General features: G+C 38.2%; 2 protein-coding genes across 2 annotated transcripts; both read left to right on the forward strand.

Annotated features, from left to right (window-relative positions):
* Nucleotides 1–251: 251 nt before the first annotated feature.
* On the forward strand, nucleotides 252–12076 carry LOC137741618 (putative callose synthase 8). Its single transcript, XM_068481314.1, has 41 exons — nucleotides 252–518; nucleotides 1020–1120; nucleotides 1394–1515; nucleotides 1649–1733; nucleotides 1888–2001; nucleotides 2157–2276; nucleotides 2428–2520; nucleotides 2616–2707; nucleotides 2856–2982; nucleotides 3146–3283; nucleotides 3361–3437; nucleotides 3573–3726; nucleotides 3842–3970; nucleotides 4056–4173; nucleotides 4306–4634; nucleotides 4723–4775; nucleotides 4864–4924; nucleotides 5305–5386; nucleotides 5467–5516; nucleotides 5691–5777; nucleotides 5852–5983; nucleotides 6057–6151; nucleotides 6229–6313; nucleotides 6406–6566; nucleotides 6734–6857; nucleotides 6958–7052; nucleotides 7133–7283; nucleotides 7380–7531; nucleotides 7769–7875; nucleotides 7960–8082; nucleotides 8170–8238; nucleotides 8338–8506; nucleotides 8608–8719; nucleotides 8870–8989; nucleotides 9063–9178; nucleotides 9336–9419; nucleotides 9540–9652; nucleotides 9732–9961; nucleotides 10053–10901; nucleotides 11251–11436; nucleotides 11514–12076. The coding sequence occupies exons 1-41, from the start codon at nucleotides 296–298 to the stop codon at nucleotides 11742–11744; spliced, it is 5859 nt and encodes a 1952-aa protein (XP_068337415.1). The 5' UTR covers nucleotides 252–295; the 3' UTR covers nucleotides 11745–12076.
* Nucleotides 12077–12759: 683 nt separating this feature from the next.
* LOC137743779 (pentatricopeptide repeat-containing protein At3g14580, mitochondrial-like) lies at nucleotides 12760–14444 on the forward strand. The gene has a single exon (XM_068483720.1). The coding sequence runs from the start codon at nucleotides 12850–12852 to the stop codon at nucleotides 14044–14046; it is 1197 nt and encodes a 398-aa protein (XP_068339821.1). The 5' UTR covers nucleotides 12760–12849; the 3' UTR covers nucleotides 14047–14444.
* The last annotated feature ends 120 nt before the right edge of the window (nucleotides 14445–14564 follow it).

Consider the following 14564-nt stretch of genomic DNA (forward strand, 5'->3'; position numbering starts at 1 on the left):
TTTTACCCATAAACTATAAAGTGAAGGAAACTGCTCATGACACCCTTCCAAACGAAGAAATTCATGTAGTTCCCTCTCTCAAAAGAGAAAGCAAAACACAGCTCCAAAAGCAAAAGCAAAAAGATAACAAATCCTCTTTGCAAATCAAACTGTATAAAGCAAAAAGCACTTCTCACTAGCCAAATCTGCCCACATTAAGCAAACAACTCATGGAGAAGATCCCACTTATATACTATGAACCCGTGTCAGATTGTCCCTTGTTCACATTCCCACCATTCCCGTTGAGCTCCCAGCAATGTCTGAGATTGTGCTTGCAGAGCCTATCTATGAAGGCGACCTGGAAGAGCCGCAAGGGCCCGTTACACGGGCCATTACTATGGGCTCTACAAGTTATCACAATCATGTTCCTGAACCCTTTGAGAGCGAGAGATTGCCTGCTACTCTGGCTTCTGAAATCCAGAGGTTTCTGCGTGTTGCAAATTTGATAGAAATCGAGGAGCCCCGTATTGCTTATCTGTGTGAGTTGTTAAGTTTTGTTTTGTTTTTTTCTTTTTGGTTTGTTTTATAGGGTGTCAGTTACAAAGGGGTGAGAGATTTTTTGATAAATTTGGAGGTTTTCTTGATTAGCAAGTAAGTCAAATCAACATTAGAAAACTGATAATTGTTTTGTAACATGAAGTTGAGTTGTAATTTTTGTTCTTTTGGCTCTCAAATATTTATACTTAAGGTTGCAGAAATTCAATCTGTTCACCTCAATTTAGAATTTTTAAGGGGTAAATCGATTAGTAAGTTGGAATTTCGATAGATGATACGAAAAATGGTTGATGTAATGAGGTTTGAGATTATTTTCAAAGAAAAATGCTTTCCCTCTTCTTTTCCTTGAATTTCAATTTGCTTTTCGAAGATACGTTTGAATCTTTTCTCAAGGATAGCAGAATTCGATGTTATAAGTGGTTTCGTTGTGAGTTAAAATTTATTCACGAACCAGTAGCGTTGTCTGAGTGATTTTTATGGAGCAGGCCGCTTTCATGCCTTTGAAATAGCACATAATATGGACCGCAATTCCACTGGTCGGGGTGTTCGACAATTCAAAACTTCCCTTCTCCAGCGACTTGAACAGGTAGTTATACATATCAAAGTATAGTATACAAAAATATGCAACTGCTAACAGGGAAATTGCATAACTTTCATGTATGGAGTAGGATTAGGTCGAAGATAGTTCCCTTCTCTGGCGTTTCTGTGTTTCAGTTGGAAGTATATACTGTGTTTTTCTTGTGTATGTAAACTCCTTGATTCTACCAGTATTTGTGGAAGCAAAAAAGTTGATTTCTTCTGGGGTGGAATATAATCTTTCACAATTTTGACATTTTTTCTTGTTTTTTATGGTTTACAGGATGAAGAAACTACAATAAGCAAACGGAAGGAAGAGAGTGATATACGTGAGCTGAGACGTGTCTATCATGCTCACAAAGAGTACATCATTAAACATGATAGAGCGTTTCATTTGGAGAATAGGTAAATACATCCACACGTACATTATATGTATATGTATGTTTCGGGATATTCAACTTGGTTTCTAATAAACTAAAAGTATCAAATAGATTTGTCTGCTAAGCACAATTCATTTGTGGCAATTGATCTGAATCAGACACAGAGAGCAGTTGATAAATGCACGTAGAATCGGCTCTGTTTTGTTTGAAGTTCTAAAGAGAGTTTCAAATACAAACCCTCAGGTATTTTCCCCTTTCTGTTTCGATTTTGTTTTTATGTATTCTTCTTGTAGGCACATTTTATATGATGATAAAAGTGATGCTTTTGTTCTTTTCTTTTATACCTGAAATGCGTATGTCTTATGTTTCCGTTTGATTTATATATATTATCCCGTAGGCACTTGCTAATAGAGGTCGCATCCAGAAAAAATCTAATGATCTCTTCGTGCCATATAATATTCTACCACTCGATCATGGAGGTATTCAGCAACCAATTATGAAACTACCTGAGGTATGATTTTGTATGTTAGATAAAAGTTCTATTTCTTTTCCGGAACTTTTATTTATGTAGAATGATCCAAGTGGTCATATCAGTATATGATAGTGCAGGTCCTATGAAATTGTAAATTTGGTCGAGAATGCTAATAATCTAACGAAATGATACAGATTAAGGCTGCACTAGCTGCTATTCGCAATATTCGTGGTATACCTTCGGCCAATGATTTTCAGAAACATGGGGATTTCATTGATATGTTTGATTTTCTTCAGTACTGCTTTGGATTTCAGGTAATCTCTTCCAAAGTTTCTATTTAATTTTCTCCCCACTACCAGGCCTACCCCCTTCTACTTGGCCAGTTAGACATGCACGGCATAATAGTTTTCTCTGTTCTGTGAATCTTCCTTTCATAAATTTGATTCATATGATATCTTATGTCAGGAGGGAAATGTCACCAATCAGAGGGAACATCTACTTCTACTCCTTGCTAACATTCACATACGAAAAACTCATAAGCCGGCATCTGTCTCAAAGGTTCTTCTGTCGTCAGAGTTTATACGTCTTGGTTTAACACTATATTTCTTCTGTTTTTTTCACTTTTTGTGCCATTCTTATTCTTATGATACCAGTTAGAAGATGGTGCAGTGGATGAGTTAATGCGCAAATTTTTTAAAAATTATACAAACTGGTGCAAATTTTTTGGTAGGAAAAGCAACATCCGGTAAGATTAAATTATCTGCTTTCCACCTACGTCAAAAGACACACTGAAATTTCCTGCTCTTTTGTGATTGCTTCTGTTTCACCAATTTGAAGTTCTTAAACTTGTGTACATGACTCCTTACTATAAGTTACATTGTTTACGGGTGTAGGTTGCCTTATGTGAAACAAGAAGCACAACAGTATAAACTTTTATATCTAGCGCTTTACCTTCTTATCTGGGGGGAGGCTGCAAATCTGCGATTCATGCCAGAGTGTCTATGTTATATTTTTCACCATGTAAGTTTACTGTCTCTTTCGATTTAGTAGCTCCATATGACTGAATCTAATTTCATGTTCTTATTTCACATTCAAATACATCTCGAGTCTTGACATTTATTTCACTTGAAGAATTTTTTTCTGTAGTATAACTGTCACTTATTATTTTCTTGTTTTCTTGAAGATGGCATATGAGTTACATGGTATGCTAACTGGTGCTGTTAGCTTGACAACATGGGAGAAAGTCATGCCAGCATATGGAGGCCAGCCCGAGTCTTTCCTCAACAATGTAGTTACCCCCATATACACGGTTATAAGCGAGGTACTTTGTGAATGCACCCTAATTTTTCAGTTGAGCCCGTTCTGTAGTTATTCATTTTTGGTCTAATGAAACTGAAGGAAGCCAAGAAAAGCAAAGGTGGGACAACTGACCATGCCATGTGGAGAAACTATGATGATCTGAATGAGTATTTTTGGTTAGAACTGAACTTGATCTTCTATCTATTTCCATATATATATATATGTTAATACTGCTGCATTTGATCCAAATTTGTCTCCCACCGAGTTAGAATCATGAGTCGCGAGGCTGTAAATCTGCCCTTCTTTTGCAGGTCTCCTGATTGTTTCGAAATAGGTTGGCCCATGCGTCTAGACCATGATTTCTTCTGCACACAACCTTCAAAGAAACCAAAACCTAAGAAGGCTTCAGTATCCACTGGTTCTGTAGAAGAAAGGAGGGAAGACGGGGAGGAAGTGGAAGTGGGGGTATATTATATCACAATCATATTACTGCTCTCTGTTCAGGATTGCAGTTAATGAATTAACAGATCCATAATTTGATAATTCTTGTTCATGTCTCACATGTTTTCTTTTGTCACAGGCTACTAATAAAGAAGAAGATCGCGAGCCCCAATGGTTAGGGAAAACAAATTTTGTAGAAGTCCGTTCATTTTGGCAAATTTTTAGAAGCTTTGACAGAATGTGGAGCTTTTTAATTCTTTCACTTCAGGTGAACATTTTTTTAGTCTGAATGCTTTACCAAGTACCTTCTGACAATGATTCCCGTGTGCTTAATGTTTCCTTTTGCTTTGTAGGCATTGATAATTATGGCATGCCATGAATTGGAATCTCCACTTCAACTGTTTGACAAGGTTATATTCGAGGATGTCATGAGCATATTTGTCACATCTGCGTTTCTTAAACTCTTACGAGGTATAATTTTTATTACAATCACTGTACTGAACAATAGGCTAAGTAGAATGACTAGAATGTCGTTTATGTGCTCGTTATTTTTCCATTTCGTTTTGGGGAATTTATTAACCTAATAGAGGGTTGGGGTTGCAGCAATGCTCGACATTGTATTTACATGGAAAGCCAGACAAACAATGGAATTCTCTGGAAAAGTAAGACATGTTATGAAGCTGGTTGTTGCAGCGATATGGACTATAGTTCTTCCTGTTTATTATGGAAATTCTAGAAGAAAATATACTTGTTATCCTGCACGATATGGAAGCTGGCTTCAGGAGTGGTGTTTCTCCTCCTATATGGTTGCAGTTGCAATTTATTTGATGACTAACGCGGTTGAGATGGTGCTGTTTTTGGTTCCTTCTATTCGCAAATACATCGAGATCTCAAATTACCGAATATGCACTATTTTGTCTTGGTGGACACAGGTAGGTTTATCTTATAGGCAACTCTCAGATAGAATTTTGGTTTTGGACGTTGTCGATATATATTGAAAATTTTGTTCTGATCGTGCAGTCTGGATTATATATTGGTCGTGGGATGCAAGAAAGCCAGCTTTCAGTTTTGAAGTATATACGAAACCCTATGATAAATTTTTGTTACGTACCTTTGCTTTTATACATTGTGCCCTAATATGATGTCTTTCTTATTACTTAGGTATACAGTGTTTTGGGTGCTAGTACTACTGAGCAAATTTTCTTTCAGCTACTTCTTCGAGGTGGGTACTACCATCACTGCAACTGTTATCCTAAAGGACTGTAATTAATCTTTCAAGAAAGTTTAGGCGACGATAAATATATTCACTTATTCAAAGGAAATGGTTTTCAAAAGATAGCCAAATAATATGAAAAACATTAGTTTCGAAGAGTCAAATATCTGGAAAATGTGGTTGTATCAATATTAATGCCAGTCACTTGATATAGCTAGTTCTAGTAATTGGATTCACAAAGTTCAGTATGTATCATTGGGAAATGAGGTTTCCTTCTCTGTTCGAAACTGAAGTCTCTTCTTTGAGTTTTAGATTCTTTTTTACGATGTGTTTTTGTAAGTAATTTTCTGAACGTTTATTTGCTTGCAATGGCCTATGGAACAATGCAGATAAAACCGCTCATAGAACCAACGAAACAGATCATTAAACTTAGTGTGAAACATTATGAGTGGCACGAGCTTTTTCCGACAGGTAAATACCATATTTTTTTACATAGTGAGTATAGGGAGTTGAAGATTTTCGATTATACTAAAGAATTTGTCCTATTGCAGTTCAGAGTAATGCCGGTGTAATTGTTGCTGTATGGGCTCCAATCGTAGTTGTGAGTTTTGTTTAAAGTATCTAAAGTAGTTCCGTTTGATGTTCAATCTTCTGTCTTTTCAGATGATAGAAGTGCAATTTAATAGGTTGGCAGCTCATTAGCATCATAACGATATGCATATTGATGCTGATACCCGAAACTCACGTGCGGTTATTTCTGTTTTCTTCTTATAAGGTGTATTTTATGGACACTCAGATATGGTATTCTGTTTACTGCACAATCTTTGGTGGAGTCTATGGCATATTGCACCACCTTGGTGAGGTAAGCTGTGTTTTTTAATTTTCTTCCCTCCGAAAACATTTTGTTACCTACCTTACTCCTCTTCTGTACTATAGATTCGGACGTTGGGGATGTTGAGAAGTCGGTTTCACACTTTGCCTTCTGCATTCAATGTTTCCCTTATCCCACCCTCATCAAGAAATGATCAAAAGAGAAAAAACGGTTTCTTTCACAATAAATTCAAAAAGGTACGAGTTTTTAATTGTTCTATCGATCAAATTTCTTGAAAAATCTTTTGCTAACTCAATCTCGTATTCTCAGGTCTCAAAGACTGAAAACAATGGCCTTGCAAAGTTTGTATTAGTTTGGAACCAAATTATCAATAGCTTTCGAACGGAGGACTTGATAAACAACAGGTGATTTAACTTGGCACAGGCGTGTTTTTCAGCAAAGCTTAACAGAAGGTGCCTTACAAGTTTATTTTCTAAAATAGGGAGTTGGATTTGATGAGTATGCCTATGTCATCAGAACTATTTTCTGGCAGAGTTCGTTGGCCTGTTTTCCTTCTTGCGAATAAGGTATCTTCTACATTCAAAACCTTTAAATCGTATCATCGTATCTTTCTTTACTATTTTGGTTCACTTATAGACATCTCTCCTGTACATAATAGTTTTCAACAGCGCTGAGTATCGCAAAGGATTTTGTCGGGAAGGATGAGATTCTTATCAGAAAAATCAAAAAAGACGAGTACATGTACTGTGCTGTGAAGGAGTGCTACGAATCCTTGAAGTACATCCTCGAAATCCTCATTGTTGGTGATCTTGAAAAAAGGTAGAGACATCATCTGAAATCTATGTTTATGAGTGCGTGTGTATGTGCACGCGTGTGGCAGTGTGTTTTCTCTCCTTTTTTAACCTCTTGAAAGAAAACATAATGGAGATTCATGAGAGTTCCTATTCCCACTTATAATGTATATCGTTTTTCTGAATTTTTATCAGTATTGTATCTGCCATGCTGACTGAAATTGAAGAAAGCATCGCAAGGTCAAGTCTTCTTGAGGATTTAAGGATGACTGAACTTCCACATCTTCTCGCCAAATGTATCGAGTTGATTGAACTTCTGGTGGTTATTCCAATTCCTGCAAAGCCATTAAACCATTGCCGATCACTTTTAAAAACCCTGACTTTAAGTCATTCTAATCTTTGATATGAAATCTTTTAAGGTTGAGGGAAACGAAGAGCATCACAGTAAAGTTGTGAAGATTCTTCAAGATATATTTGAGCTTGTAACCAACGATATGATGACTAATGGCTCCAGGTTTGGCGTATAAAACTTTGTTTCATTTTGAAGATTCAATTCATTTTGTGCACTTAACAGGTATTCATGTAATCATGCAGGATACTGGATTTGCTGAATTCATTCCAACAAATCGACGTGGACTTTGTTGATTTTAAGAGAACCATTGAACCAGAATTATTTGGCTCCGCTGATGACAAGAACTCCATCCATTTCCCTTTGCCAGACGACAGTGCTTCTCTGATTGAGCAGGTGATATTCCTTTACCTCCTTCTCATCTTTGTTGATGTTTTCGTTACGATTTTCCTTCTTAACTTTCATTAGTTTAACCAACTGTTTCAAGTGCAGATCAAGCGTTTCCATCTGTTGCTTACTGTCAAGGATACAGCATTGGACATTCCAACTAACTTGGAGGCTCGAAGACGCATATCATTCTTTGCCACTTCTCTCTTTATGAACATGCCCGGCGCACCCAAAGTCTGCAATATGCTGCCTTTCTGGTCTGTTTTCTCCTCTTAACTGTTATTTTCTCATAGGTTTTTCTATGCATTTTTTTCTTTCATTCTGCCATGTATTTAGATCATCATAGGAACATCTTGATGGTGACATTTCAAATTAACAAACAATTGGAGTCGAAAGGAAAATCGTAAATTTTCCAGTTATGAAGAAGCTGATTTTTTATACATAAAAACAACTGCAATCCCATCATCTGTATCTGACCGACTTTTTGTTGATAGTGTTATGACACCACACTTCATGGAGGATATTAATTTTTCAATGAAGGAGCTTCATTCGAGCCAACGAGAGGTCTCCATCATCTTTTACATGCAAAAGATATTTCCAGGTACTGAGATAGTGAATATATTCGTTACGTTGTAGGCTATCCGTTTAGGTTCATCTCTGAACAATTGCCTCTCATATTTCTCAGATGAGTGGAAAAACTTCTTGGAGCGCATGGGTTGTGAAAACTTGGATGGATTGAAAGAGGAAAGCAAGGAGGAAGAGCTTAGGAATTGGGCTTCCTACCGGGGCCAAACGCTAAGCAGAACAGGTGAATATAAGATCTGACATAATCTAAATCCATCAGATCAGTTGATCATTTTAATAACCTCCTTTTTGATGTATATGGTTGTAACAGTTCGAGGAATGATGTACTATAGAGAAGCCTTAAAATTACAAGCATTCCTCGACGTGGCTGAAGATGAAGGTTTGTATTCTGAATCTCTGATGCAAATCTCATTGTAGTTTTTTATTAGACGATTTCAGTAAGCACTTGTATGCCATCTGGCCTATTCTCTTCTTCCAGATATTCTTGAAGGTTATGATGCCGTTGAAAGTAGAAATCACCTGTTATCTGCTCAGCTAGATGCATTAGCAGACATGAAATTCACATATGTACTTACTTGTCAATTGTTTGGATCACAAAAAGCTTCTGGAGATCCACGTGCAAAAGACATTATTGACTTGATGAAAAGGTAATCTTCTACCTGGGAAAGAAAAAAAATTATTGCAGATGTACGGAACTTTTACAGTAAAATTTTAGAAGTCATATGACTCTAGAAATTTTTTCTTGAAGACACCCATCTCTCCGCGTTGCTTACGTTGAGGAGAAAGAAGTGATAGGTGGAAAAAAGCCTCAGAAAGTTTATTCTTCTGTATTGGTTAAAGCTGTCAATGATTTTGATCAGGTATGTACAAAAATTATATGGATTAGTATGCCAAATTGGATATTCATGTCAAGCAATTTAAGTAAAGTTCAAATTAGTTTTTATCATATCAACCGCTCAATGCATCGTCCCCAAGTTTTCTTTCATCATATGTGCTGTGATCATTCGTAGGAAATATATCGCATAAAGCTTCCTGGTCCACCAACTATTGGAGAAGGGAAGCCCGAAAACCAGAATCACGGGATAATTTTCACTCGTGGTGAAGCTCTCCAGACCATTGATATGAACCAAGTAGGTTCCTTGTCCAGTACCTAAGGATTAGTCATTTTCTTGTTTGTTTCTCTTATACTATCTGCCTTTATAGGATAGTTATCTGGAAGAAGCATTCAAAATGAGAAACGTTCTGCAAGAATTTCTTCAGAACCAAGGACGGAGACCTCCTACGCTACTTGGTTTGAGGGAACACATATTTACAGGAAGGTCAGCTCCTCTAATCCCCTAAACTTCGATTTTGACATCATATGAGATGTGAAATGCATCACTAGCAAATGTATTTCACCTGAGTTTTTATAAACTAATATGTTATTCAGACATTCTTGAACTGTTAAGTCGATTCTTTTTTTTTCTTTTCTTGCAGTGTTTCTTCTCTTGCTTGGTTCATGTCGTATCAAGAGACAAGCTTCGTCACCATTGGTCAAAGGCTTCTTGCTAATCCCCTCAAGTAACAGATATCTTGTTTCCTAAGCTCATTTTTCAATGACATCGAACACACACGTGCGCTTGCTTCTGTATCTGTTGTGCACTATACTTATACATTCTCATTCCTGTTCTCGATAAACAGGGTACGGTTCCATTATGGACATCCCGATGTATTTGACAGACTATTTCACATCACAAGAGGCGGCATAAGCAAAGCATCAAAAACAATTAACCTAAGCGAGGATGTTTTTGCTGGTAAGATTTAGTGATGTTAAAAATCACATTCCTATATTGTTGATATTTCTTCAAGCTGCTTAAATCAGATATCATGTAGGATTTAACTGCACTTTACGACGTGGATGTATAACTTATCACGAGTACATGCAAGTTGGCAAGGGGCGTGATGTAAGTCTGAACCAGATATCAAAGTTCGAAGCTAAGGTTGCTAACGGAAACAGTGAACAGACTATAAGCCGTGACATATACCACCTTGGACGCCAGTTTGATTTCTTCCGGATGCTATCATGTTATTTCACAACCATTGGGTTTTACTTTAGTAGCCTGGTAATTCGTTTGAACCCCCAAACAATTTGTTCTTGCTTATTTATTTCTGTTTGGAGTGATTAATCTAAAATTCTGCTATAAAACTTCTCAGATGTCAGTTATTGGAATATACGTCTTCCTTTACGGACAGTTATACCTTGTCCTCAGTGGCTTGGAAAGAGTGATTATAGTTGAAGCAAGACTGCAGAACATACAATCCTTGGAAACGGCTCTTGCATCGCAGTCATTTATACAGCTAGGTCTACTAACAGGATTACCAATGGTGATGGAAATTGGGCTAGAGAAGGGATTCCTTAACGCGCTTAAAGATTTTGTCCTGATGCAGTTGCAGCTGGCTTCTATTTTCTTCACCTTCTCCTTCGGCACAAAAATACATTATTATGGCCGAGCAATTCTGCATGGTGGTGCTAAATACAGACCCACTGGGCGTAAGGTGGTTGTGTTCCATACTAGCTTCACTGAGAACTACAGGTCATATTCAAGAAGCCACTTTGTGAAAGGATTCGAGTTGTTGCTCCTGTTGATTGTTTACGATTTATATAGGCGGTCTTATCAGAGCAGCATGGCGTATGTATTAATCACTTATTCGATTTGGTTCATGTCAATCACTTGGTTGTTTGCTCCATTTCTTTTTAATCCCTCCGGATTCAGTTGGGAGAAGATAGTAGACGACTGGAAAGATTGGAACAAGTGGATCAGGCAGCAGGGTGGTATTGGAGTTCAACAAGACAAAAGTTGGCAGTCTTGGTGGATGGATGAGCAAGACCATCTTCGCCGTTCAGGGATGACTTCTAGGTTGCTTGAAATACTCCTTTCCGTTCGGTTTTTCCTGTATCAGTATGGTCTGGTCTACCACCTTGACATCTCCCAGAATAGCATGAATTTTCTGGTATATTTGCTTTCATGGATTGTGATCCTCGCAGTTTTCTTGTTAGTAAAGGTAAACCTTATAATCTCCTTCTATTAGAAACTATGCTTATATCTAAGATGCAACAACGAAGAAAAAAATCTGTTTGGTCCCTTCTCTTTTCTTTTTGTCTGAGAAATCTGGATTTTGGAATGTCTTTTCGTTTGACATTTACTCAAATTATCTACTTGCCTTCATTCTTTTTGTGACCAATTAATTTCAGAAATTTTCTGACCTAATGCAGTAGCAATGAACATGTGTGTCTAATATCGAGTGCTTTCTTCAAATTGATCATAGGTTACATGAAAAAAATAGATCGTCGGTTCCCTTGTATAGCTTTTTGCATGAGTCACTAACACGATCACCTCATCATTCTTTGCAGGCAGTGAATCTCGGAAGGAAACAGTTCAGCGCTAACTATCACCTCGTGTTTAGGCTGTTCAAGGCATTCCTCTTCTTGGGTGTTCTTGCTGTCATACTTGCTCTCTATTTTATATGCAAACTCTCCTGGAAGGACTTAGTCGTCTGCTGTCTAGCATTTTTTCCGACAGGCTGGGGTTTGATATTGGTAAGTTTACGATGACACAGATCCTTTTCCTTTCGGTCTGCATTATTTCTTTTTCGCTGATAACTTTGTTGGTTCAGTTTGCACAAGCTGTGAGGCCCCTGATAGAGAATACTGGATTCTGGGAATTCACCAGAGTACTCGCCAAGACTTATGACTACGGAATGGGTGTTGCTCTCTTTGCACCTATCGCGGTCTTTTCATGGCTTCCGATTATATCAGCATTCCAGACTCGTTTCCTGTTCAACGAGGCGTTCAACAGGCACTTACAGATCCAACCAATTCTTGCAGGGAAGAAGAAGAACAGATGATTTTAGAAGCTGGCCCTAATTATTCATAGTATATATTGTATAGAGTCATATTATATTGTCAAATCTTATAGGTTTTGGAATTATGATCACACTGGCACAAAATGGTTTCATATGTTAAAGATAAGGAAAGATAACATAGTCGATTTAGAAACTTTTGTAAATTATAATGGATCAATAAAATTCTTGGTGACAAATTCAGAAAAGAAGGGAGTGTGCTTTTCTAGTTTTGCCTCAAATGATTCAAATCTTCTCTAGCATGGTTGTAACTTTATGGGGTTTTAGTACATAAAAAGTATGAACCCTCCCCAAGCATTAGGGTGCATTTCAAATTGGTACCGATCTTATAAGACCCTACAAATTCTTTCGTAAACTCGCGAAAACCCTACACACTGTTAATCAGATTGTCAAACCCGAATTGATGACTCATTAATTAGATTGTCAGACTTGAAGTTAATTGATGACTCGTTAATTCCGATTGTCATACTTAAAGTTAATTGATGATGTGACAATTTCAATATGAATTTATCCCCATGAAGAATGGGTGGTCAGTAAAAAGTTTCTTGCTTCAAAGTCTAGGAAGCTGAATTTTTTTTCTTCTCACTTTTTGTTTAATTTTTTCTGTTGATTTTTTTAAATCACTGAATATAATAGCTTAAAACATGGGAGTGTTAGAGAATTAAGAGTTGATAAAAGGAAAGTGGCGGGCCGAGCCTAGTAACGTAGACTTGTAATTAAGTAGGGCATTAAAGTAATTGAATGTCGGCATGAAGTCTTAACTAGTTGAGATTATGATGGTCTTGGTCTATTCACTTTTGGTGAAATCACATAAAGTGCGCCCTTAAGCCCTCAGGTAGTAGGGTTCACCATCTATCATGGTTGGGTAGCTAATTACTTCGTAAAAGAAGATACCAAGGTGATGGGGTCTCAAGCCAATTATAAGACCAAGTCAACTTAAAACATGTGACCTCGTGTCATTAGTTTGAGATGTTGTGTTTGGATAGTGTAGTTAAAATCCTCCATATTATGTCCTCTAACCTCAAACAACCAAAACCCCAGTATGAACTTCCCTCAAACCTCATTAGCATTCCACACCTGAGCAGCCAACATGATTCCACGTTCTACAAAAGCACTTTTCAAAAAGCCAATCTTTTTCCAATCAACTCAATCCTGCACCTTCATCATCAAAAACCCATCAAATTTCTCCATACACCCATCATCTTCCCCACCCGAAATCCCCAAAAAGCTGCACCACAAAGACTGGTTATCCCCCAACGAAGTCCTGCAAGTCTTCACCTCCGTCAGAGACCCCAATTCAATCCTCACGGCACTCGATCACTATTCCAACCGCAAGGACTACAAACCCAATGAAGCTCTCTACACTTTGATCATCGCCAAGCTCGCCGAGGCCCGCCTCTTCGACGCCATTGACTCCGTCATGGCCCGAATCAAAGCCGAAAGCAAATGCCGATTGTCCGACGACTTTTTCCGGTCCGTTATCAAGGCTTACGGCAATGTGGGTGGTTTTATAAACAGGGCGATTGATACCCTTTACGATATGCCCAGGTATGGCTGCTGGCCTTCTGTGAAGACGTTCAATTTCGTGCTGCATTTGCTCGTTTCGACGAAGATGTTCGAAGTCGTTCATGAGGTGTTCCTGGAGGCTCCCAGGTTGGGGATTGAGATTGATGCGTGTTCATTGAATATAATCATCAAAGGGTTGTGTGAGTTTGGGAAATTGGATGGTGCACTCCGGGTGCTCGACGAATTTCCTAAGCAGAGGTGTGAGCCGAACGCGCTGACCTTTTCGACGCTTATGCATGGTTTGTGCGTCAATGGGAAGGTGGATGAGGCTTTCGGGTTGTTGAAGAGGATGGAAGATGAGGGTATCGAACCAGATACCATCACATTTAATATATTGATAGCGGGGCTTAGGAAGCAAGGGAGATTCGACGAGGGAATTAAGCTATTGGAGGAAATGAAGTTTAAGGGGTGTGATCCGAATCCAGGGTCTTATCAGGAGGTTTTGTATTGTTTCCTTGATGCACAGAGGTTTCTTGAGGCCAAAGGGTTTATGAGTTGGATGATTTCAAAGGGCGTTGGTCCGAGTTTTGTGTCGTACAAGGCGTTGATTCATGGGCTGTGCAAAGAAAATCTGGTGCAGGATGTGGAATGGGTTTTGAAGCAGATGATACGACAAGGTTTTCTTCCGAAGATGGGGATGTGGAGGCAGATTCTCAAAAGTATGTTTGCAGAGAAGAGCAGCCATTGCTGTACTTCGTTTGAAGAAATAGTAGCTAGTTGAATCATACAAAATGGATGATTGTATGGTGATGTTTCTCACAGATTAGTCCTTCCAAACAATTTTGAGGTCATGTAAATTGAAAGGCACTCTTCCTATATTCCGGCCCAGCTTGAGACTCGAATTTATGAAACGAAAGGAGCTGAAGATTTTTCGTCTGATAAAATGATCTCGGTACATTGAGTAATCACGGACCGTTGACACTCCGGCGTCCTGCTGAAGCTGTGCAAGGAAATACCTAACAAACTGATGGCGACCGGAATGAGGATAATGTTGGATCGATGGAATTATGGAAGTCGAACTTGTTTAATCAACTTCAGTTATTGGGGTTTTCAAAGTTGTAATTTTATTGCCTAAACCCTATACAAATATGTCCCCTTTCTCCATGCTTTTGTGGCTTATTCCACTGAATGTGCTACAATACGCTGCTAACCCGAAGGGTTCTTTATGGCGAAAAGGGGCAAGTAATTTTCGACGTCCCCAAACTTGTAACATGGTAATTGCAATCAAGAACTTATGAC

This window comes from Pyrus communis, chromosome 8 (genome assembly GCF_963583255.1).
Source record: "Pyrus communis chromosome 8, drPyrComm1.1, whole genome shotgun sequence".
Classification (NCBI taxonomy): Eukaryota; Viridiplantae; Streptophyta; class Magnoliopsida; order Rosales; family Rosaceae; genus Pyrus; species Pyrus communis.